The sequence below is a fragment of the Ovis aries genome, chromosome 22, assembly GCF_016772045.2.
Source record: "Ovis aries strain OAR_USU_Benz2616 breed Rambouillet chromosome 22, ARS-UI_Ramb_v3.0, whole genome shotgun sequence".
Classification (NCBI taxonomy): Eukaryota; Metazoa; Chordata; class Mammalia; order Artiodactyla; family Bovidae; genus Ovis; species Ovis aries.
The window spans coordinates 34,450,797-34,475,426 of NC_056075.1; the positions used below are offsets into that span (position 1 = coordinate 34,450,797).

A 24,630-nucleotide genomic window follows, 5' to 3' on the forward strand; every position below is an offset into this window, starting at 1 on the left:
AAGTCCTCTGGCACTTTTTCAAATGGGACAGACCTTTAAAGGGAGCAAGGAAACCAGAAAGGAAACAGCGTGGAGGCAGTTACGAATAAAGCACACACTTTATTCACTGAGGAATACGTGAGGATAACGGTGAGGCCAGACAGCGGCGGGGGGAGGCAGGTGCTGATTCCAACAGGAGCGTGGAGCAGGTCAGCATCACAAGCTCGGCAGCTCGGGCCCAGGGCCACCCCCGCCTCTGCGCACTGGCGCGCGGCACTCGGGACACCGACAGACACCCACACACTTTCACGGGGGACACGATACATCTTTTAAACAGCAGTTCTTCCAAATATTTGCTTTCATATTTCTGGAAGGGGAGGGGAGGCACGAAGAACAGTATGCCTTCCAACACTTGCAAAAAAAAAAATTTCATTAAACTCAACTTCAAAATGAAAGAACTGCAAAAGCTTCAATGCAGGATTGTCGGCAACTCACAGAAACCACACATGTTTATTACTGGACAGGTCTGTACAGAACACCCCAAAAGAACACCAATCCCTTGGACACTTCTCTTCCGTAAGAGTAAAGAAACATACACGTATACAATCACTAAGTAGCTCCCTGCCTTTCTGAATGTTAGTGGATGCAGGCTTCTCCTCTACCTTTGCCAAATGGGCTCAGAAAGCAACTCAGGGGTTGGGAGAGACTCTTTGGGGAAGAATTTTATTTAATGAGAGCAATTGCCACTCCATTACACTAAGCATCAGAAGAGACTGGCTTTAATTTTGCTGTGTACAAGCAGATTGTTTAGAAAGCTTTCCAGCTTAAACTGACCACTTCCCCCTTTTGAGTCTGTCATAAATGAAACTTGTCCCAAATGAAAAACACAAAGATTCACATGCAAAGTGTGTCAGTCACCATCTCCCCACTGCTTCTTGGCAGCAAACAGAAAGTGTTTTTTTTCAATACCAAAGTTTCTCTTTCTTTCATTAAAACATAATTGGGAGGGGTATCTGGGAGGGAGGAGACATGGTTGTACGTATGGCTGGTTCTTGTTGATGTATGACAGAAAACCACAAAATTCTGTAAAGCAATTACCCTTCAAAAAAGAAAAAAAAAAGCATAATTGGGTAGTTCCCTTAGTGCACTATAAGGTGTCATTACAAATCTCAAGCCTGAAATAATCTTTTTTTTTTTTTTTTAATAGAATGTACTTCAAAAGGGAGTGAGTACTAATGAGTGAGTTTTAGGGCATCCTGACAAACACTTGTTTTATCAAAGGGAAATAATCTTAATAAGTCAGACAAAATCAAGTCTGGCCTAGGAAGTACAGATTAAACAGTGACCGGAAAAACAGACAAGATGATTTGTAAAAACTGAGCTTCCTGCAGAGGACACAGAAGGGTTGATGGCACAAAGTTCATTTTCCTTCCACCGTCTTTCCCGGCAGTCAGAGAGAGGGCTCTGGGAGCCTATAGACAGGAGGGTCCCCTGCCCCTCAACACTCAGGAGAATGCTAATACCAAGTTTGCCTTAAAGAGTTTTCAGAAAGACCTATCTAGTCAAAAGTGAATTTGAATTTTTAAGCTTGCAAAAGCATATATATTTTATACAATCATCTGAGAAGCAGTTCTTTAGAAAAAGGTGTTTGCTTTAAAGTGTAAAGAAATTGGGTGAAAGTTTAAGAAACATTTCCAGTGAGACTTTTCCCAGTGGAGCTGATTGACATCACAGATGGAGGGGATGGAAGTTGAAAAAGGCATAGTTCCAGCCTCACCCTGGAAGAAGAAACTCAGCTTGGACACAACAGAACTGGGAGAAGAGGGGAGACTAAGGACATGACAGGGAGAAGCTATTTTTCTTCTTTGCACCTTATTACCCATTGACGCTAGCTTTTCTGTTCAAGGTTTCTGAGAACAGGCAGTTTCTCTTTTGTGATTAAAGAAGTCACATTAAGAACAGTTAGTAACAAACCCAAACCAAGAGATAAACGCCCAGCAAGATGGACAAGTTTCCAAATGCTCTTTGTGTCTTGACATAAATCACACCCAAAGACTAAATGGTATCCTGGCTTTTCTGGAAGAAACTCTAAAGGAAGCGCTGACCTTCATGTAACTATAGAGGCCTCTTCATGCAATCAGCCTATGCTTCAAGAATCACTAGTCAGTCCAATGCTCAAAAATGTAGCCCTTTCTGTATGTACTAGGGAAGCTTGCCATGCATATACTTCCTTTTCCTAGAGTAAACAATTCTCATTAATTTGACAGTGTTAAGAACTGGAATTTTTTATGCAGAGCGGGATTCAGGCAGAGAACACTGATTTCCTGTACAGTGACCTGGACATTCTGGGGACAAGCATGCTGAGCTCAGTTCAACGAAACAGATAGGGTGTTGTAGCCCACTGATTTGATTTGGCAGTTGGGAGAACCAGGTTGTGCCGTGACCCATCACTCCACCTGGAGCTTTCTGCTGGGGAGCCCCCACTTCAGAGGGCAGCACTGCTCTGCTTACAGACAGGAAGCCATCGGCATTTCTGGAAAGGCAGTTTTGCATGGTATAGTTTAAATTAGCTAATACATTTGATATGCAAAGAAGGGTTCCCCTCACCCAAGGAGGATGCTGAACTGAATTCAAAAGTAAGAAGAAAAGTAAAGTTTCATTAGTGGGGGCAAATTTAGGGCTCAGTTCTTTAACTATCATTGGGGTTTTTCTTCCACTGACATTTGATCGGCAAGTATGTGGGTTTTAACTCATTCACCAGTGAAAAACACTGAGGGTCCTTCTTATCTCCATCATGAAAATCTCTCTCCTCTAGCTGAGCCCTAGGATCCATTCGGCCATCTTTGTCATTGGTCAAGGCAGGGAAACACTGGGCCTACACTGTGGTCCCCACGTTCATACTTTGCCAAAGTGAAGCGAGGATCAGGACACACAGGTGCTGAGGGCTGCCCATGCAGGAGAGGTTAGAGAGAAGATGGGCCAGTGGATGTATTGAATGAAGCAAAAGGCAACAAACCAAACAGATGAAGGGACAGAATTGAAGGGGCTGTGATCTGCCTTCAGTCCAAGGAGGAGCTGGTTTCCTCACATCAACCTCACCAGAACCATTTGCTAAATACATCAGTAGGTCCAACCCACGTTCACACACATACACAGTCCTCAGACATTCAGTGTCTAGCAAAGGTCAGGCAGGTTTAGATTCCTTTGGGAAGAGCACAGAATACAATAAAGCAACTGTCATGTTCATTCAGACACCCAGTCTCTAGAGTGTGTCACAAGTTAGGTCTCCAGCACAAGGTCAGAAAGAATATTCTTGCTTTTTGCCACTGGTATCAGCTACTAACTCATTCTAATATTTGGCGCCAGCAGGAAGAACTTCTGAGCTTTTACAATTAGTGGCATATACAGGTTCTCTCCTTTGGCTTTAAAATAGAGTTTACGAGTTCTTAAACAGAGCCCCCAAAGCATGAGAATTAATGTGACAACCTCCTATGCTTTCTCCTTTGGCTTTAAATACGAGTTTAAATTGTTAAGCAGCCCTCCAAAGCACACAAATAAATGCGACAACCTCCTACATGTATCTGACATCACCTTCAAGTCTCAGCCAGAGGCTTTTAGGAACCATGGTGGGTGTCTTAAATGCAAGTTTGGGTGTAATCCTTGGCTCCAATGTGAATCTTGTGTTGCTGAGTTTGAGGACTCTGGTGCGATGCTCTGCCGTTGTCTCCTTCCAGCCTGATCCAAAGCCTGGGTCTTCAGTCTGATGCTGACTTGAGCTACATGTGTCAGGCAATATGCTGGCTTCTAACCACCAGTGTCTTTCCATGAGGGACCTGCTGGCCAGGATGCAGTTAGCCTCACTCTTGACCATTGAGGCACATGCACCTGTGCAAATGTCCCCCAGAAACTGCAGCTGAGTGGGACAAACCTTCAGGCAGGAATGAAATTTAAAAGCACAAGCAGACTCCCCAAACTGTCATGGGTGAGTGAAAACACAAAAACACACACACACACACGCACATATCAGGAAGTCAGCAGAGCTAGGCGAGAAAGCTGGAAAGACCAAATTAAATCAGCTGGGGGCCATCGCCCTTGAGTTTCAGAGCTTTCAAAGAGAAAAACATGCCTTTCCTTAGCCTACTACTGAAAAGACCTTAAAGAACTCAAAATCATCGAGGGCTTGGTGTGATATATAGGATGCTGGATAGAAAGAAGAGGAAGCTGGGTTGGGAAACTTGCATTGGGAAGACACAGATTTTTTTTTTTTTTTGGTCAAGAGGGCTATGGCCTTTGGACCAAACTCATCTAACAGTATCCAACTGGGCCAATCAGGAGACAATCTTTCCCTTTCCTTTCTTTGTGAGAGTGGAGGGCTGGGGGCTGAGACAGCTCTTGTCCTTGGTGGGGAGGAACACACTTCCTGAAGCAGAAAAGGGTTAAAGGAGAATTTTCATCCATTCCTTTTTCCTCTCTTTCTCAATTTTTTTTTTCTTTTTTTTTTTTTAGCAACAGCTAAGTAACTTGCCAAGTTGGGTCCTAGCAAACAGTAGGGAACAAGGAGCTTGTTAAAAATGCCTTTGGTGGCTATTGAAACAGAGCTCCTGGGGAGCCCGACCCTGCTGTCCATCCCGCTGAGGCGCGGGCAACTGCAGGAGGCCAGTGAGGAAAGAGGCAAAGGCTGCTGCCACATGGACCTGTCCCCCGGGCTCTTGCTTCTCAGCCAAGGCGCTACAAGATAAATATATTCATACTTTGGAATTATTACAATTGCTTGCCCATGCGGCATCTTAAGGGCACTTGCTGGCTCTTATTCATACAGACGCACTACTGTTGGATAACAGTTGAAAGAAAATGAAAGAAGTAGCTCCTGCTGCGGACACAAGGTGATGGGAAAAGGTCACAGGTGAACGCTAATGTCGAGCGTGGAAACACAGACATTTCTACCCCACTGCTGCTGGGTGAGATTGGCCATGGGCTGGCCCCATATTTGGCTCATGGGTGTTTTAATCAGATTTTTCCCTTTTGGCTGTTGCTGAGGGACTGCAGTTTACAAATGCTCCAATCAAGTTTGGGCCTTAATTCAACATCCTATGTGTCCCCGCCGTGATCAGTCCCCCTAATGGCTGTCTACGTGTGGGACTCAGAAGAGTTTTGCTTTTTTCTTCATGTCGTTGCGTCTCCAAAGAGGTAACTTGTCAAACTCCTGGATGGACATTCCAAAGATTTCCCGAAACACTTCTGGGGCTAAGTGGCGCTGTGATGGGAAAAAAGAAGAGTGGTCAGTCCTGCTGGCCACCTGGGTGGCCTCCAGAGTTGTTCTTCAGTTAACAAGTAATTGTTTTGAAGAGCAAGACAGAGTGACGGAAGAGGAGTTTATCTCTGAGGCTTCCTAGCAGGCACCGGACCCAGCAGTTCCTTACCTGGATGGGTCAGGCGAGGTACCCCTCCTACCAACCAGAAGAGCTAGTGGAGTGCTATTGATGATTATCGTAACACTGAAAGCTGATGGGGCACGGAAAGCTAATTCATTATGCTGGAGGCAACTGTTTCAGGTCATTGGAACACTGAGTAGATGTGGAGAAAATGGACCAGAGCAATAAGAAAGTCAGAGACCGCCAGGGTGGTCCTTTGAAAGGAGCCCGGGGGCTTTTTCCTGACTCAGCAACAGGAGTTCACGTGGATGCTTGCTTGGGGTACTGATAATGAAGACGTGTGTCCTCCGCCGTGTCTGACTCTGTGCCACCGTGGGACTGTAACCTTCCAGACGCTTCTGTCCATGGGGTTTTCCAGGCAAGAATACTGGAGTGGGTAGCCATTTCCTTCTCCAGGGGAATCTTCCCGACCCAGGGATCAAACCCATGGCCCCTGCTGCACCTCCTGCATTGCGGGCAGATTCTTTACCGCTGAGCCACCGGGGAGGCCCTGGTCTATGGACTTCAATCTCTGGTGCCGTCTAGAAAAGTTCTCTTAGGGTGGTGGATCCAGCCTTTCTCCTCTGTGCTAGCCTGAGCTCACATACAAAGGTACAGCCTTTTGTCAGGGAAAATTAACGATACTTTATGAGACTGGCAGCCAGAGTTTTTCTTAATTAAAACCATTCAGATGGAAAAGTACAAAGATGAGTCTCCCATGTCTGAGGAGGGCGGCTTAGGTATGTGTACCCTGCTTAGCCTTCATCCAGGAATGTGGAAACAGTCAAGATAGAAACTTGTCTAGTACACATCTCTGTATCAAATGCTCCCTCCCTAATCTCAGCAGACTCAACTCAGGCTCAGGGAAAGATAAGGATTTAGGGGTATCCGAAATGTGGTGGAGACTCCATTCTACATTGCCCACTAAATTCTGGCAACATTACATTTCTAAGGAAAGTGAACATGAAAATCACTCAGTCGTGTCCAACTCTTTGCAACCCTATGGACTATACATACAGTCCATGGAATTCTCCAGGCCCAAATACTGGAGTGGGTCGCCTTTCCCTTCTCCAGGGGATCTTCCCAACCCAAGGATCAAACCCAGGTCTTCTGCACTGAAGGTGGATTCTTTACAGCTGAGCCACCAGGGAAGCCCAAATTTCTAAGAAAAATGACTAAAATGATACTGCATTTCTTGGGCTGTTCTTCTGTATTTTACCAAACATTTTTACACTGATCTCCTAGATAGAAATCTGGGTTTTCATCCAAAGTTAGTTTTACCTGGGTTGATCCTTTCTCATTTTTGCCTTAACTGGAACAATTCTTAGGGGAGAGTCACAGGAAATGCACAGGAATACACAGCTGGGACAAGCTTTGTTTTTTACCTCCAGCCTGGTTCTGTCCACATCTCTCAGGATTTTGTTGCGCCCCCTGTTGGTCACCATCAGCATTTCATACGGAAATATCTGCAAAGAAAAACACCTCTGCTAGAACACAGCTGTACCTTTTATTAACAAGCAGAAGCTACCTAAAACCTAGGACTCCCAAGACAGAGCTTCTAAGACACTATGATTAGAGCATTGGAGTGATGGGTGTTCCTCGCTCGAGTTTCCAGTGGACAGGGGCAGGTTCTTACACATTCCCAATCCCCACCGGTGTCTCTGTGCCACTGGGCCTCTGGAGGGCGTGGTTGAGTGAAAGGACCCCACTTACTATATACTGGGTATGAAGGTAAAGATGAGAAGAGAATTGAAATGACAAGTATACGTTTGTATATGGCAGGACACCTTTGCTGGTCTCAACAATCTTGTTCCATGACCAGCTCATGAAACCAGGGAGCCATGCAGCCCCAGCAGCGGTGATTTAGTGGGTGACATACTGAAATAACTCCCAGTTACGGTCACCAGGGGGCACACCCCTTGGACACCTCTAGAGTCGAAGAATGTTCTAGAGCTGGGGCGACCAGTGATGCCAGTTTGCTGGGGATTGCAGAGGATCCCAGGATGCAAGACTTTCAGTGCTATAACCAGCAGAGTCCTGGGCAAGTTGGGACATGTTGGTCATCTTATCTGGGGTGGGCTGCAGCTGCTCCACGTGGTGCTGGGTAGGCTTTGCTGTGCTCAGGGCAGGGGCTGAGTGGGTACCAAGGTCACAGGAGGGAAGTGCTGGCACCTCACTGTGAACACAGCACCAGACCCAGTGAGGGTCTAACCCTGCTGGCTTGGTGAGACAAAACCAAGGAACAGAAGGATGCTTTATGATACAGCTTGACTAACGGACTAGGCAGAGCCAGGTGGGTCTCAGCACTGAAAAAATAGAAAATCAAGTCTTTTGGGGTTACGTCCCAGTTTCATCTCCAGGTGAGAGGAAAGAGAAGAAGAGCTACGCTTGCCTTTGGTTCCAACATGTTGGGCATGGAGACCCCCCGGTCCATCCTCATTCCAGGCATGTGGCCATCTGGGAGGGTCTGCAACAGAGAAGCAGGTTTCAGGAGGAGCCCATGGCAGTGTGGGGAGCTGGGGAAGAGCTCGGCGGGCTCCCAGACCTCCTTGTCTGGGTCTCAAATCCTCACCGCCATTTTACAGCTGTGTCATCTTAATGACCATGGAGTTTTCAAAATGAGCTCCTTGCTGAACAAAAACAAGGATACTGGGAATACTGCCCCCTTATAATCCAGTTGATGAAAGATCCTGGCTTAATAACTATTCACTAATCCCTGAATGCAGACTGCATGCATGAGAGTATATGGTACATCAAAGAATTGCCAAGTCTATGACTTTTTTTTTAAATTTAAGTTTTAGTTTTCTTTGCACTTTTTCCCTTTTCTCACTCTCCATCATCATTTTAGGTTTAGGTTCTAAGGGAAAAAGGAAAGCTACACACAGCAACTCTTTCCTATTGGCCAAGACAGGGGTTTCATTTGTGACCACAAAGAGGAGGAGAGGGCCTCAAGGAGTGACTGGTTATGATTAAAAGAAAAAACAGCTGTACATGTGTGGACCCTTAATGCTGGGCCACTTCCATCCTGGAGAAGACTCTCCAAGGCAGAGCGAGAGAGTCCTTGCCATCTGGCCTGGTTCATGCCCTGTCTGCAAGGCCTGCAGGACTGGCTTGATCTGGGCGCCAGGCATGCCTGCTGCTCATGGCTTCTCACATCTGTGGCCTAATGATGAGATGGATCAACCAAAAATCAGGGTCTTCTCAACAGAAACTCTTCTCTGGAGTAGCAGAAGAGCATGTCTGGATTGGAAAAAGGCTGTTCTGCCCATGTAGCCAACTTGAGAAAGACAGGGTTCCATACCTGGTAGTCTGGAAAGGAAAGACAAAGAAACTCTCAGAAGGGGCAGAACCACAGAAAAATACAGAAACATAAACACAGATTACACCCGATTGCAATCCTCCAAACGTGCCCCCATGAGCCATGCTCTCCCCCAGCTCTGGGTCTCTGCCCATACTGCCCAGGTGCTCCCTAAAGCCAGGAAATGCCTGTCCCAGTTTTAGTTTAGTTTAAATACCGTTTCTCGTGGAAGCTGACACCCTGAAGATGTGGCTCCCTTTTCTTTGCATGTCCAATCATACCATTTATCTCAGAGTTTCTCCTTCTCTCTCTGCCTCTGCCACATGCATTCTGAAGACAGACCCACGGCTTGCTTATCACTTTACTTCCAGTGCTCAGCACATAGTAGGGCCAATGAATTCCTTCCTACAAACTTGCTTCGTGCCGTCTCATGTCAGCAGAGATACTGACATGTTGGCTCAGAGGACAGACGTGATCTGACTGTAGGATGTAACACAGTCCAGCCAGTGTGCCTGCGACAGCACGGCCCCACCCCACCGGGTCGCGGTCAGCGGCACCCGCCCTGGGGCCTCACCTCGTGCTCCCCCACTGACGTCCCCGTAGCTGTTGTACTGAGCGAAGTCTGTAGAAACAGGCTGAAAGGAGGGGAAACACACCATGAGAAAATCTGCTTCACAGTACTCATTTTGGGGTCAGGTGAAAAGGAAGAAAGGATTTACAAAATCCTAAGAAATTCCTTCCAAGTTGAGTTGCTGGATGAAATCCTTGGGTTTTGTTGTATATTCAATGCTACTGCTCAGACTCTCGGTAAGCAGGTATCTCTTGCTGATAAATAAAAACACATTTCTCTGCATCAGAGCTACACAATTACACTTGTTCTATGCTTTATGGGGAGCGAGGTTGCAACAAACTTTCCTGTATCCTTTTTACAGCAGAGATAGTGGCTCCAGTATATAATTACTTTTTACTTGATTGTGGAAATTTGCCACACAATCCAGTTTTCCCACAAGCTTCTATAGGCTATTTTTTTTAATTTTTAATATATTTTACTGAAACCAAGGCTTCCAAAATATTATCATTCTAACATGCAATCAATATAAAAACTATTGGTGAGATTTACTTGTGAGAAGGTCTTCGTACTTCTGATATGTTTTGTCCTTACAGCATATCTTAATTCAGATGTTAAATTGTCATGGGATACACTTATCTCATAAAATACAAAGTTGAAAACATAGATTCACATGCATAAGTTGTTCCAAACATACTTAAAATTGGCCAATAACTTAATAAACCATCAAAAAGAATAATCTGTATAGGCTATTGTTTTATCTAAAGTCAATTTCCCTTTCTCTCAAAAGAAATATTTTATTTTGCCTGTAACTCGAAGTGATTTACCAGGAGACCAGAGAGATTACAATTTTCATTATATTCCAATCCTGAGATCATATTGTCAGATATATTCAGACAATACGTCAACATTTCAACCAGGACTGAAGAGGGAAGAAACTCAGAAATTAGTCACTGAGAAATCTTACCCGGTGAAGCCCATTTCTTCCATAGCCTGGGAGAGATGAGGTTTTGGACGACAGAACATGTGAAGCTGAATAAGAGAAAGATTTTATAAAAGCAATTGTTAGAAACCGGAAGTGTAATTCTTTCATGAAATTGCCAGTGTATCTTCTACTCTGCAGAACAGAGGATTTAGACAAGGAAGAAAAAAACAGACCCTCATCCCTTCTGTCTCCTGCATCAGCAGGTGGGTCTTTAACACTAACCCCACCTGAGAAGCACCATATTGGGCTCAAATGTTGACAAACCACCACCAGATTTGGGTGATACAGGGAATGGGTGGGCAGTGACATTATCAAGGAGGGGTGGGGAAGAAAGACATGCTTGGCATGCTTCATCTCTGACTCCTCAACACAATCCTAATAATGCTGATATTATTTCCATTTTACAGGAGAAGAAATAGGGACCAAGAGAAGTTAAGTACTTGCCCGAGGTTGCTCCGCTTGTAAAGATCTGAGCAATGATTTGAACCCAGGGCTACTGGGATGCATAGACCCAAGCCCTGGCTGGTATGACAGTGATAACTGATCTGGAGGCCAACATGTAAGTTACCAGGATCTACTGGCCAGCCACTGCTAGACTCCTGGAAGGCCTGTGAAAAAAGGTGTCCCACTGATCAGCAGCATGGATGCCTCATACTGCTGGGTTTTGGAAGGAGCGGACCTGGGCTTGAATTCTGGCTCTGTGACTTAACACCACTGCATCTTTCGGCCTGGTATTCCATCTTTTAAGGTCTTCACTGCTTGACTCATGTAGATGGAGTGCTATGTACTCTTAGAGAACAGATCTGCAGAATTGGAAGGATTTACGCTAAAGATTGGACTTCCCTGGTGGCTCAGACGGTAAAACGTCTGTCTACAATGCAGGAGACCTGGGTTCGATCCCTGGGTCGGGAAGATCTGCTGGAGAAGGAAATGGCAATCCACTCCAGTATTTTTGCCTGGAAAATCCCATGGACAGAGGAGCCTGGAAGGCTACAGTCCACGGGGTTGCAAAGAGTTGGACACGACTGAGCGACTTCACTTTCACTTTACTCTAAAGATTAGAAAACTACCTAATCTAAGCTCAATACCAGTCAGGCATCTGTGAGAGGGAGGAGGGCATTCCAGCTAAGAGTGTGGGCTCTGGGGTTATAACACTTGGGCTCCTAATCTTAGTTGTGTAGTTATCAGCAATGCGACACTGAGTGAGTAGCTAAAACTTCCTGAATTTGTTTCCTGATCTACAAATTGGGGATGATAATATCATGTACTTCTGGGTATGTTGTGACAATTAAATGAAGTAATATTTAGCAGAAGTATCTGCATAGGAAAATACTAAACATATGTTTAAAGGAACCCTCAGGAGAGAAAATTATGCACTAGTTTAGAACATGAGAGAAGAAATCTTACAGCTTGAAAGAGATTTGGCTTATGATAAGTATAAGCAGGGGAAAATTACTGATAGACTATTTCAGCCCAGCAGATGAGTAATCTCTTTCAAAATTATCAAAAAATCACTGTTAGCCTTCAGCTCTGACACTGAATATATTAGAAAATATAGAAAATAGTGTTCATGCTCTCTACAGTTAGAAAGCATTCTGTGCTCAGACTTCTCTGGGTCTCCAGTGGTTGAGACTCTGCACTCCCAAGGCAGGAGACGGGTTTGATCCCTGGTCAGGGAATTAAGATCCTGCATGTTGCAGAGTGTGGACAAAAACATTAAAAAAAAAAAAAAAAAGCATTCTGTTCTCTGTAAGAACTTCCTTTTGGCCACTTCCCTCTGAGATGGATAGAGATGTATGTTCTAGAAGGTAGACTCAGCACAAGGAACCTGACCCCTCCTGTCTCGTGACACCCTCCAAGGGTTCCTCCCATTTCTAGCAAGAAGGAAACACACTTATGGAAGAGCCGTGGCAGACTCTTAAGCTGAGTTGACACAGATTCCACGACAAAGGATTGTTATGCTTCCTTTGCCGGAGCAGCCCTGGAACAGTCAAGATAGGTTCCCTACAGGCAGGTGGCCAGCTCCCGGCTCAGGGAAGGCAGTGGGGCCGCTGCTCACCTGAGTTGATGGGGGAATCATAGCGACTGGCGGCCAGGGAGGCCCTCTCCCGGCTCTCCCTCTCCTTCTCCATCTCTTCTTTCAGGATCAACTGGCCAAGGCCTGAGTTGAGCTATTCATGGAGAAAAGAAAAATGAAAGTGGAGTCTGCAGTCACTTTCAGGGAGATGCAGCTTCTTTTTAGTGGATCCTGCAAGAAGTTCCTGGCTCTAAAAAGGCCTGAAGCATAGTGTCCCCAAGCCTGGGGGTTCCCTCAAAAGTCAGCCAGGTTTTGGACCTTGAACCCCACTTGGCCTCTTCAATGTCAAGGCTCGGTTGCCCTCAGCCAGGCTCCACATCGGAAGAGTGTTCTCCTTTCTCTGCCCCTCTCCCCGCCCCCAAAGTGCCAGCAGGGACACTCAAGAGGCAGTGTGCGAGGGTGTACGTATTTTTGATGTGGGAAGGGAAGCTTGGGGATAGCGGCATTTAAAAAGAAATTATACTGATTTCTTTAAAAAAATAGGGAAAAAATAATGCATGCTCATTGTACAGATTCTAGAAAATCTGGAAGGAAAAAAGAACAGGGCATAATCCACCAGGGATAACCACTATTGCCATTTTGACCTACCCCATGCAGTCTTTTTCTATGCACATAACATACAAAACTGGGATCACATAATACACGCAACTTTGTATCCCCATGCAACTAGTATACGTGCATTCCCCAGATGATTAAGTATCTTTGGAAAATAATCTTTATCCTAGGAGTTTACAATTTATCAGCTCCCCCAACCCCTGGCTACAATTGACTATCCTTCCTCTGGTCTTCTGGGATGCTGCAGGCCTATGCTAGAGACAGAGGCTATCATGAGGGTGCTTTGGTGAGAGTCCACTTTCTCTCTCTCTCCTGGCTCAGATATACACACAAGGTTGTATGAGTCCCAGGAAAGACTTGGAGAAATGCTCTGTTCCAATGGAGTTCCTTCAGAACAGCCTCTGTGAGGGAAGGAAGGTATTGTACTGCCTTGAAGTACACTTGGGCCGTGCTTGGCCTTTTAGCATCCTTTCAATACAGGTACCATACCCACATGCCCCACACGGAGTCTCGTTCTCCTTGAAGAAGTCCTAATATTTATTCTGTGCTCATCTGACCTCTAACCTCCACATGCTCTCTTCCAGAACCCACTAAATGTTCTGCCTTTATTAAAGTCACTACGTGCCCATCTCATCTCTCCCACCGGACAGCAAGAGGTCTGGGACTACCTCTTGCTCATCTTGGTGGCTCACCCACAGTCATCATAACAAGGATCCGCAGAACTGAACTGAATTGAACTGAACTGAAGGTTTCAGCAAAGTCGTTTAAGGGACAGACCTTCATTAGTTGCTCCTCTTGAAGCTGCCGGCGTCTCAGAAGCTCTTCATCCTCTTCCTCTCGGCCACTAGATCTGCGTCTGGCGTCAGCTCCTAGTTCCACAGCAAACATAACTTCTCACGTTAGCCCCAGGGAAGGGGGGTTGGGTCTCCAGGGATTAGGGCACCTGTGCTCAACTTGTCAGGTGAGCAAAGTCAGCAGTGGTCCTCAGCGTTCGTGAACAACACAAGGGGAAAAAAAAAAAGAGCCTGCCACCAATTCAGCACCCCCGACTGGCTTCTTGAGACAGGGAGCCCTATTTGACAAGCCAGTGCAATGTGTGATTCAGTAAGGTACGAATTTTGGCCTGGCAACAAATCTGATCTGCTCACTTAGAACTCGGTTTGCGATTAGGATCGGGTCTAAGTCATCCCGTTGGCCACCGGCCAGAGTGTCCATAATAGGCGGGAGGGGCATCGACAGTTATTATTTTGATGTCCCTGGGGTCAGTGTTCAAACACAGAGGAATCCAAATTCATCTAGCTACCATCAAATAGGTAAGATAGTCACTTTCTTGTGAGGAGTTTGAAAATCTTACATTTTCCCTTTTTCTGAATGTTTAGGTCTGTCACCACACTATCACCCTGCCCTGTACTTTCAATAAATTCATTAAGAAGCATGCTTTATTTTTCTTTTAAGGGATGGGTCTCTAATGTTTCCTTGCCTTCAGTCTCTTGGAAAATGGTCCAAAAATGTTTTATAAGAATGGATCCATAAAAAGGGTTACTGCAGCTATGAAGTTACTTATTTCAGTACAATATAGCAGATAATGTACAAATTTTAAGTTTCCTGGAAAGAAGGAGCTGGGGTAGAAAGGAGGCATCTGTCTGAATAGTTGGAAAAGCAAGATAATTGCTATTTTCCTACGTTGCCTGGATTAATCTGGCTGTGGGAGGAAATAGGAAAGCTTGCTAATCTAATCAAAATAAACTTTAATAGTTTCAGTCTTCATCATTTTGATTAATGGACCAGAAGTTTTCTTCATTTTGGAAACCCAAAGAGCTTTAAACTATTTACTGATGACAGTTGATAACAATAAAATGTTAATTCTTCCCTAAAGTTTAGCTGTTTAATGTCCCCACTAAGCAACATGACTGAACCAGGAATCTCAGTAGCCCCAAGAACTGCCTGAAGATGTGGACTAGCACAAAAAAGCTGATGACTATTTTAGTTTTTAAATGGCAATGTGAATTTTCTCTTTTTAATCTACACTAGCAAAAGTCTGCAAGAACTAGCAATAGATACATCTTAAGCCAACATAATGTATAAAATACACGTGAATAATGAACCAAGGAGGTAGATTTTACCTTCAACCATTTCTATAACTATCCATTGCTTTAAAGTCCACTTATATTTCTTGTAAAAGTTATTCTAAAAATAACTTGATAAAAAAATAGGATGAGGAAAATTTGGGAGTTCTGGAAAATTGAAGGCCTTTAGGTTGTCAAGAGAAATATGATAATATAGTCATATCTTCGTAAAGCTAACTCACTAAGTTTTCAATAGTAGCTTCTGAGTTTGCCGATACCATTCTTTAGGGTCAAATGATGTAACTAATGACAAAATGGTAAACACAGAGACACAACTCTAAAGCATAAATGTGCGGTTCAAAGCAAAGAATGAAACAGCTCAAATGTGACATTAGCACAGAAGTCATGGAAATGACAGATGTGAAATCATGTAACTTTGCATGAGCAATATTCCAGAACACCTGCTACTCCGTAACAGCCCTTCTTAGTAATGGAGAACGTGATCAGGCAAGAAAAATGAAAGTGCTTCAGTGTTACGACTGGTTGTTAAGAACTTTAATTACAACCCAGAAATCATCTAAAATTTAATTCAAAGAAGTCATGCTTCTGTGGACACTCAGTAAATTCACTCACTATAACTATAGAGAACAAAGTTCAAGGCAGGAGGCTTTGATTCAACTGCATTCAAAAGAGCTACTGATTTTACAACAACCACTGAGAGTCCACACAAAATACCTGTTTTAGACCAGCTCTGCCCCTTGTTGGGTTTGGTTAGCATAAGGCTCTGGTGGTTGGGTTCTTGTAACTTGGAAGTATTCTGCACACATCTTAATACTACATTAGTTCTTTTCACTCTTCTACCTCTTGGTCATACTTTTCTTAAAATCTTTACACATTTCCTTGCATATTTTTTAAGCATTTCATTTTGAAATCTCCTAGCAATCCGTCCATTTGGCTTAGCTGCAACAGTGGCATACCTACGGCGGCAAGTGAGGGGGGACCGGGCCAGTGGTCCGTCTCAATCTTTGGAATCTCGCTGGGGTCTGGAGCCTGGGCTGCTGGGAACTTGGAAAACTTGATGATGTCTTCCGAAGATTTGCTCTGGGCTGCCAAGGCAGCTGCATCTAGATGGGAATCAGGGGCAGCTTAGCTCTCAGTCTGCAAGGCCACAGTGGTACAACCCTCTGACATCGCTTTCTTGTGCCCTGGCCAAAGTGTCAATTCCAGATAGCTGCTTATCACCGTTATCAATAGCCCAGTCACTAACAGTGCCTGGGTGACGACTCATCTTCCTTGTGTTCTGCCAGAAGCAAACTTTACTCCACATCTATTCTACATCTGAAAAAACCTTGTTCTAGAGCTGTGCCGTCCAATACTAGCTTGAGCTACGCGTGGCCATTTACATTTAAATTAATGCAATTAAATAAACCAAAATGATTAATAAAATAAAAATTCAGTTCCTCAGCTACACTAGCCACATTTTATGTGATCAACCTGTGATTAGGGGTCACTGTATTGGACGGCATAATTAAAGAACATTTCCCGTCATCACAGAATGTTCCATTGGACAATACTCTTCTAGAGCAATTAGAAACTTGAATTAGTAATTTGAAATTAAAGAGGTAAGTAAAATGCATGACACTGTCAATTGACTGTAGGTGTTAATTGTAAGAGAGTTGGTTTTGGGTCTTTGTGGCTTCTTAGCCATAAAAATATTGATCCGGTTCATTTTAATCCTTGGATATTATATATGTGTCCTTGAGTGCCAGGTGAAATGGCAGCAGGAAAGGTCACTATCAGTTTGCAGGAATTAGCCTTGAGACTAAGGCTTGCCATATGCATTTGGTCATTCTGCTCAAGGGTCTGCATATACAAGCGAGTCATCCAACTTTAAAACAACAAAGACAGACTAGGAGCAGCGTTAGCTCACAGTGTGCTTCATGGCTGTGCTTACAGGAGAGGCCACTGGCTTAGAGCCCCGAATGTAACCACAGAAACAAGCCAGGCTAAATGGTCAGTCTCTGACTCTGGCTAGTTTTGCAAACTGATCTGGGATGTTACTAAACATGTCTAAATATATTAATAATATGTATTTATATACCATAGATACAACTTGGCCTCCTCCCGGAGCTTACAGATTTTTAAATCTGGAAGTAACTTTGGAATTTTCAGCTCTGATTGCTCATTTTTTTAAAGTAACCTCTGAGTCTCATTTTGGTTAAGTAACTTGATCGAGGTTGCCATGTATAAAAAAGGGGTAAATTCTCAATCAGGGATGGAACAGTGTTTTTCTTAATCTCTAACCTCATGAGGAAAAAAAGATAAAATCAGCTTGGAAAACAATGCCTTGTATATCCTCTTCTTATAGAAGGATAATAGGTGCTAGCGTGTTAAAGAATGAGGAGTGTGACTTTATTTAAATCTAGCATTTTCGAAATGCACAGAGCACAGACATCAGCTTTTGGTATGGTATGACATCTTTTTCTATCACACAGAACTGCTCTCTTGCAGAAAGTCCTTTGGATGTACCCCTCTGCTTGTGTTACTCTTAATTCCAATAGACTGATAGAAAGTAAAGCATAAAGTCAATGTCACAAAAAGAAGTCAATTCCTTCCAAATAAATAACCTAACATTATCCAATCTCTTTAAATCTTATTTGGTTATTTTTGTCTGGAGAGGCAGGGTCTTAGAGATTTTAGTATTTAAAGAAAAAGTCTCTAAATAAATAGTTTCTGATAAGTCAAACTGGGAATCTTATTCTTAAATTAAAAAAAAAAAAAAAGCCAGACTTCAAACAGTACTTACGCATTAGAATTGGTGAAGTCAGTAAACATTCACATGTTAATGAGTGGGTGAGAAGACATTAAACCATAAAAAAGCAAACAAAAACAATGTTAACAAACTTAAAAAAGCAAGCACAAGGTGTAAACTAAAAAAGAAAAACACAAGTGAAGAAAAAAAAAACCTAGTCTTAGAGCCATTACAATACCTACTTTCTCTTTTTTCCCCTATAATGCTGGCCTGAATTTTTTTTTCCTCTTTTCATTTCAACTTTATTTGCTTTTCATATCATCCTAAGCCTTCAGAATACATTAATGTCAACTGGATTCTAAAGGCAGCCTTCAAATTTCCAGGCACAATTTGGGTACAATTTTCTGAAATCACCCAAAGTCGTGGCTTTCAACCTATTCATGAAGATTTACAGCAGCAGAATCTATAGAGACCTAAAAATGGTGGAGGGAATAGTGACTTGCAAAGAGTAATACAATTTCCTGGGTTTTAAAATTCTATATTCCCTGAAAAGGAAAACACAGTTCTAGATCCACGTCAGTAGTTCTTAGTTTGCAAGAATTTCAGAGACAAGCTGGCCTCATGCACAGGCTTTTGCAGATGAGAAGACTGAGGGACAGAAATTTCATCTGTGATATCTCGGAATGGTTTACGTGATGAGCTGGGACCAAGGCTAGGGCCTGTGCGTGAGGCTGGTCCACTCTACCACAGGGCGCAGATGTCTGCATGCCCCATCAGAAACTGGGGAACTGGACAGTCAGGCTGATGGGGGCTTGGTCAAATTAATTAATCCATTTTCTCTCTCTCTCTCTTTTTTTTTTTTTTTTTCGGCTGTGAAGCTTGTGGGATCTTAGTTCCCTGACCAGGGACTGAGTCCATGCCCCCTGGAGCAGAAGCGTGGAATCCTAACCACTGGAACACCAGGGAGTTCCCTTGGTCAAATGAATTTTTTACATAGCTAGTGTTCACTTGTTTTAATTAGTTAAACTGCAAGCTCATCAAAATTATCAGAGAGGTTGGTTAAGTTCTTTGATGCCCACCCCCCAACAAAGAAAAGTCTTGTGAGGGTGTTTTGTGAATGACTGTGTGATCATACTTCCCCTCCTGTATGAGTGAAATGATACATGTTGATGGGCTCAGAAAAAGGCACGGTGTTTTCTATCTAGGAAAACCAACTTTACAGTATTTGCATCTTAGCAGACCATAAAGGCATAACATGCTGGACACCCCAGTTTGATTCTCAAAAGCAACAGCAGATGAGCGTTTCAGAGGACAGCAAAGAGTTGAGCCGACGTTGCTACTTAAAAGCTACGTGGAGGAAAGTGGGTTTTACCATGCTGTTTGTAGATGGGTGGTTTTCGGTAAATGTTGATCCCTTGATCTGTGGAAATGAAAAGCAAAGGTGAGTGATTATGGGAACCTGTTCAGCGATGGGAAAAACAGATCAACCCAGAGGCAAACCGAACTGAAGACTCTTGAACAAAAATAACCCAGAACGTTGACTTTTTTTGTATTACAAAGATTGAGGTTACTAAAGAAGAAATTACAGAAATGAGTGAATTACTATAGACATGTGACATGGAATCCTTTGTAATACATCTTAGGATATAGAAAGGTGTCACTCACTCATAAGCCATTTATTTCAAATACACACTTCAGTGAAAGTGGTGTTAAAATGGGGAGAAATGCAAGCAGCGGAGATACTGTGATGGTGAGGAAGACATAACCAGTTTGAGGAAAATCCCCAAATTGCTACTGTCTAGAAATTGAGCTCCCAGTAGAGACTAGCAGCTCAATTTACTTTTCAACTAATGAGTGGAACAGTGGAAAGCAATGAAGTAAAATTAAGAGTACCTTTTTGTAAAACACAGAAACAGTTTTTACGTGCAAGGCTAATCTGATGTATTGACAAGATGTTGGACAAAATCCTAATGTGCATAGGCCAAATTAAAAAAAAAAAAGGAAAGGAAAAGAGATGCCAAATATTATTCACATTTTTATACAGAGCCCCATTTGATTATACAACCATTTCACTTTGCAAATACTCGGGAGGTTTCAAAAGGTTTCCCCAGAGCCTTGGGTACTGGATTCTTGTGAAAAAGCCACAAACGTACAACACTAATTTTCAAGGTTTGATGAAACTTTTTCTTTTTTAAAAAGGCAGTCGTATCTCAGTGGGATGAATCCTATTGAACTTTGTTTGTTGAGTTTTTAAGTTTGTTAAGTTTTTCTCAAAAGAGAAAAACTAATACAGATTCCAAATATGTATGCTAACATTAACACAGCAGTCATTTATTAGACTACTTTCAGTAGCTAAAAGAAGCAAAGCAATGTACTTCTGATGGAAAAATAACATCATGACCTCTGATGGCCAATCTTGCCTTCACAAATTGAGCTGATCCGAAACATGAAGATACTGATGTGGGTTCTGACTTTTCCAGTTCCTGTCGGCAAATTACTGTTTGCACCATGACACTAAAGCTTAGCGTGCCAAGCCTAAATTGCAAGATCTCTCTGTGGGCTATGGAGGGTTAGTTAATTATACATTGCAGAAAGACCCTCCAAATGACCCAATTTTACAGCTCTCTGAAAAGCCCATAGAAAGAATCTCCATGCTGAGGACAAACAGATAAAATAAACGTACTTTCAAGAACGCTGTGGTTCAGTCTTTACAATGAGAAGATAACTCGATTGCCATCGTGATAGTCAATGACAGTAAGCCACAGAGTGGTAGCTTAGGAGGTTCCAATAAAAGGCTAAAATTAAAATTTTAGTCAAAACAAAATAAAGCGATTCAACCCTCCTTCCTTCACCTTCTGCCTCCCACCCTACTTTCAAAATTTTAGAGAAAACTGACACTTTCAATACAATCCTGGCATTTCCCATACACAGCTTCTGAAAGGCCCTCTAGGTCAGACACTGCAATTTAGGGGTTATCGGCTGTGTGCATCTCAATGAACAGAGCATGAGAGATGGAGACGAGACAGAAGCGACAAGGCTACATTCTACACCGTGACAGGACACCAAGACACAGACCGTGTCAGCTCCTACCTGGAACATGGAAATGTTTAGGGGCCTGAGCGTAAGTTGGAGTGAGAGGGCGGCTGTCTGGCCGGTAAGGGAGAGGGGAGTTCCGGCCGCTGGACGGCTCATTGCCTCCAATGAGAAGAATGGAGAAAACAAAATGAGAGGAGGGAGAGCAAGAAAGAAAACAAAGCAAGCATAATAAAAATTCAAAACAACAAACCGGAAGGAGGTTCATCAAAAAGGAGAAATCAAAGCAACAAACTCAATTCATCAATTTGGGTCACAAAGGTGACTAGAATAAGGTTGAATTTTTCCAAAAGAGAGACTCGAGTTCAAGTGGAACTAGGTTAAAAGCAGCTAGCGGTTAGATGCATCATTCCAATGGCATGCGGTTGAAGGCTGTGAGCTGGCAGCGAACTGATTAGATGGAAAGTACATTGAGGGGGATGGAAAGTCACTTGCTAATGATTTAGGGTCAGTATCAGATGGTTACATCCCAAGCATGTAAAGGGGTGGGATATGCAAACCCAAATACAATCACTTCCAGGCATGATGGCAGAGGCTGGCAATCGGAATCTATTTCTTTGAATGGAAGGCTAAGACTGGGAACCTGTGTAGTTGCCTGGTCCTTTCCCTGAGCAACACAAAGTGCCTTTACTGCAGCCTACATTTCTGTTGCCTCACTTTGAAATGTACATAATAGAGTCAGATCCCTTTCTTCCAGGTACTTTGGGACCACTTTCTCCACCCTTCTCTTAAAGACAAAGCTTCATCCAGTCTAACAGTTCAATCGGTAAGACATTTACTGAGCACCTACTGTGGCTGGGCAATGAGCTTCAGCTGAAGCTAAGAAGGTGAAGGAGATGTGATGTCTGGCCGCAAAGGGCTCAGGGTCTACCTAAGGAGACTTACAACAAATGAGTATATGTAACGCCATACAGGTGCTGACTCGGGTATACAAAAAATTCAAGGCACTCAGATGAAGGTGCCATTGATTTTTCAGAAAGGCTGTGGAAAGACGCTAGAATTGAGATGGTGTCACAAGGTGGGTGGGTGGCTAAAGGGGCGAGAAGGTCCAGAATCTAGGGAGCTGGAACATCGTGGGGAAGGAAGGGCCGCGGTGCATGGGAGCAAGAGGACAGGCCCCTGTGGCTGGGCAGGACAGGCGCCTGTGGCTGGGCAGCACAGGGTTCTTGGAGGAGAGGGTGAGGACGGGGCTGCTGGGCGTGGCTGCAAAAGCCTAGAGACCCACTTCCATAGCCACCACCACTCTCTCTGATGAGAGCTGCAGGGGTGAACTGAGACTTATGCAAAATCAGAAAGAGGTCAGCTCTTACCCTACTGTCTTCCTTCCACACGACTGAGCAAACATCCATCCCAAGAAAACACCAAAAAATGTAGAACTATCAAAAGTTAATGAACTAGTAACATAATTGTCAAGTGTTAGCTGCTCAGTCGTGTCCTACTCGGTGACCTCATAAACTGTAGCCCACCAGGATCCTCTGTCCATGGGGATTCTCCAGGCAAGGATACTGGAGTAGATTGCCATTTCCTCCTCTAAGGGATCTTCCCAACTTAGGGACTGAACCCAGATCTCCCATGTTACTGGCAGATTCTTTACCATCTGAGCCATCAGGGAAGCTCCATAATTATTGAGTTGGCCAAAAAGATCATTTCAGTTTTTCCCATAAGATTTTATGGAAAAACCCCCAAATGAACTTTTTGGCCAATACAATACTTTTATGATTGAGTTGTAAGGGTTCTTCACATATTCTGATACAAGTCTCTTATCAGATACACAATCTGCAAATGATTTCTTTCATTCTGTGGCTGTCTTTTAGTCTCTTGATAGAGTCCTTTGAAGCACAAAAGTTTTAAATTTTGATAACGTCCAATTTATCTATCAATTAAGGCAAACAATTTTAAATAAATCATAGATCTTCAGAAAATAGAGCAGGAATAAATTTCTTCTTTTTATCTTAAATTTTAAAAAACTGAGATATAACTGACATATAACAGTGTACTAGTTTTAGATGTACAAGAACCAATTTCTTCAAGTAAGTTAGACAGTTTTAAATCTGGCTGGCAACACATGAGAGATGTTAACTGCTGCAGTTTCAGAATAATATGTTTAACAGGCTTTTTAGTTTTTCAAAATGTGTAGTTTTAGATAACCAGAGTACAGATCTGTACTAAATGGGCAGTAAGATAGTCCAAATGTGAGATCTGAATTTGTTACTCTAATTTAGATTCCAGGTTTTTGATTATCATGTTCTAAAACTTTTGCCCCTGCTTTTTTCCCCAAGAGTCAGTTTACCATCTAGTTCCCAATATATTATAATGCTGTCTTTACTAAAGTCAGATATTAGCTTTTAAAAATTATGAAGCTTCACCCCAAATTACTGATATATTAAAACGTTCATTTAAAGAAAATGTTATCTCATTTACTATCACTCTCCTAAGGAGAAATAACCCTGTCTGAAAAAACTGAGTATGGAAAACACAGGTAGAGGCCCCAAGGGAAGGAAGGATATTATGTTTGGTAGGAAATCTGGCTTTAAACCTAAGGCTGAATCAGAACTAGGTCTCTTTCATATTGGTGTGTTCAGCACAATGCCTGGCCAAGACTAAGTGCTGAATAAATGTCTGTGAATAATGACTGAAGTAGACCAACTAAATAATTCTATAGCAACAAATGACCTAATTTAGTAAGTACCACTCCAGGGTCAACCCCATCTTTTTCTTAATTAAAGGCAGCCAGATACTAGGGCACAACAATGGGATTACAATAGCATCTTTTTTGTTTTTTTTTAAATAGGTTTCCCTGGGGTTGATCCTCAATAACCCCAACTGAATTGTGCCACTTCAGAAGAATCCTTTACTCTTACACACATTAGAAATTACTCACAAAAATAATCCCTAACTGAAAAACAGAATAATTCTTGTGGGCCCTTCTCAAAGGAAGATGTAGAGAGACTCAACTTCCTTGCTTTGAGTGTTTTTTTGAAGACTCTGTATATCCTCAACACCGATGCTACTGCTCTAAATCTACATTGCTCTCTGCCCTTAATCCTGCACCTCTAACCTTCCTGTACCTGGAGAACATCAAATTTTCTGGGGGATATGTTCTCACAGGTTTTGGTTATAATATCCAAACAGATGAAACTTGATTAAGTTTGTTCTGATAGTTAATAGCCAGAGTCATTCATACATAAAAACAGATGCACTTACGGGACATCAAGATTTAAAGTCATTAGAATTAGCATTTGCCCATGAATTAAAAGTCTTTCTATTATTAAGATGCTCTGCCGGCAAGTAGAAACCCGTAACCTCTATGGCTGACGGCTCTCAAAGTATGTGGGGGGGGGGGTGTGTGTGTTCAGTCATGTCACTCTTTTGCAAACCTTGGACTGTGGCTGACCAGGCTCCCCTGACCATGGGATTTTCCAGGCAGGAACACTGGAGTGAGTTGCTATTTCCTTCTCCACGGGATCTTCTCAACCCAGGGATCAAACTCATGTCTCTTGAGTCTCCTGCATTGGCAGGTGGATTCTTTACCACAGTGCCACCTGGGAAGCCCTCAAAAGTGATGGTTTGACTGTCTAAATTCCCAAAGGGTGAATTTTGCCTGAATGCAGTGGGGCAGAGGTTTTTCTGGCAGCATATCTTCAGCAACCATTGCCCTTTCTAGTTGATAGAAAAAAAAAAACAAAACAAAACACTACTATGTTGAAGTCTCTATAAGTAGATTTAATTTTATAATCATTTAAAAGCCTCCCATAATGACATCTTAACACGTTAGGTAAACAGACACTCAGCAACACAGCCATCTAAGTGCTCCTGAACAGTATGATTTCTACATGTCACATGACT

At 43.0% G+C, this 24,630-nt stretch overlaps 1 protein-coding gene across 21 annotated transcripts in view; it reads right to left on the reverse strand.

Moving 5' to 3' along the window:
• Positions 1 to 79: 79 nt before the first annotated feature.
• The window catches only part of ABLIM1 (actin binding LIM protein 1), a 336,400-nt gene continuing 311,849 nt past the window's right edge, over positions 80 to 24,630 (reverse strand). For 8 of the 21 annotated variants that reach the window (XM_042239059.2, XM_027960391.3, XM_042239058.2 and 5 more), the window contains 7 exons: positions 20,782 to 20,886; positions 19,064 to 19,111; positions 15,917 to 16,063; positions 13,651 to 13,742; positions 12,301 to 12,412; positions 10,224 to 10,288; positions 9,132 to 9,323 (listed from right to left, as the gene is read on the reverse strand). In XM_042239059.2, the coding sequence (XP_042094993.2) occupies positions 9,147 to 9,323; positions 10,224 to 10,288; positions 12,301 to 12,412; positions 13,651 to 13,742; positions 15,917 to 16,063; positions 19,064 to 19,111; positions 20,782 to 20,886 (746 nt within the window). In that variant the 3' untranslated portion in view covers positions 9,132 to 9,146. Of the gene's footprint in view, positions 5,234 to 6,775; positions 6,857 to 7,782; positions 7,858 to 8,691; positions 8,700 to 9,131; positions 9,324 to 10,223; positions 10,289 to 12,300; positions 12,413 to 13,650; positions 13,743 to 15,916; positions 16,064 to 19,063; positions 19,112 to 20,781; positions 20,887 to 24,630 lie in introns of those variants that run through there. The other 13 variants (XM_060404730.1, XM_012102972.5, XM_012102968.5 and 10 more) reach the window with 7 other exon arrangements.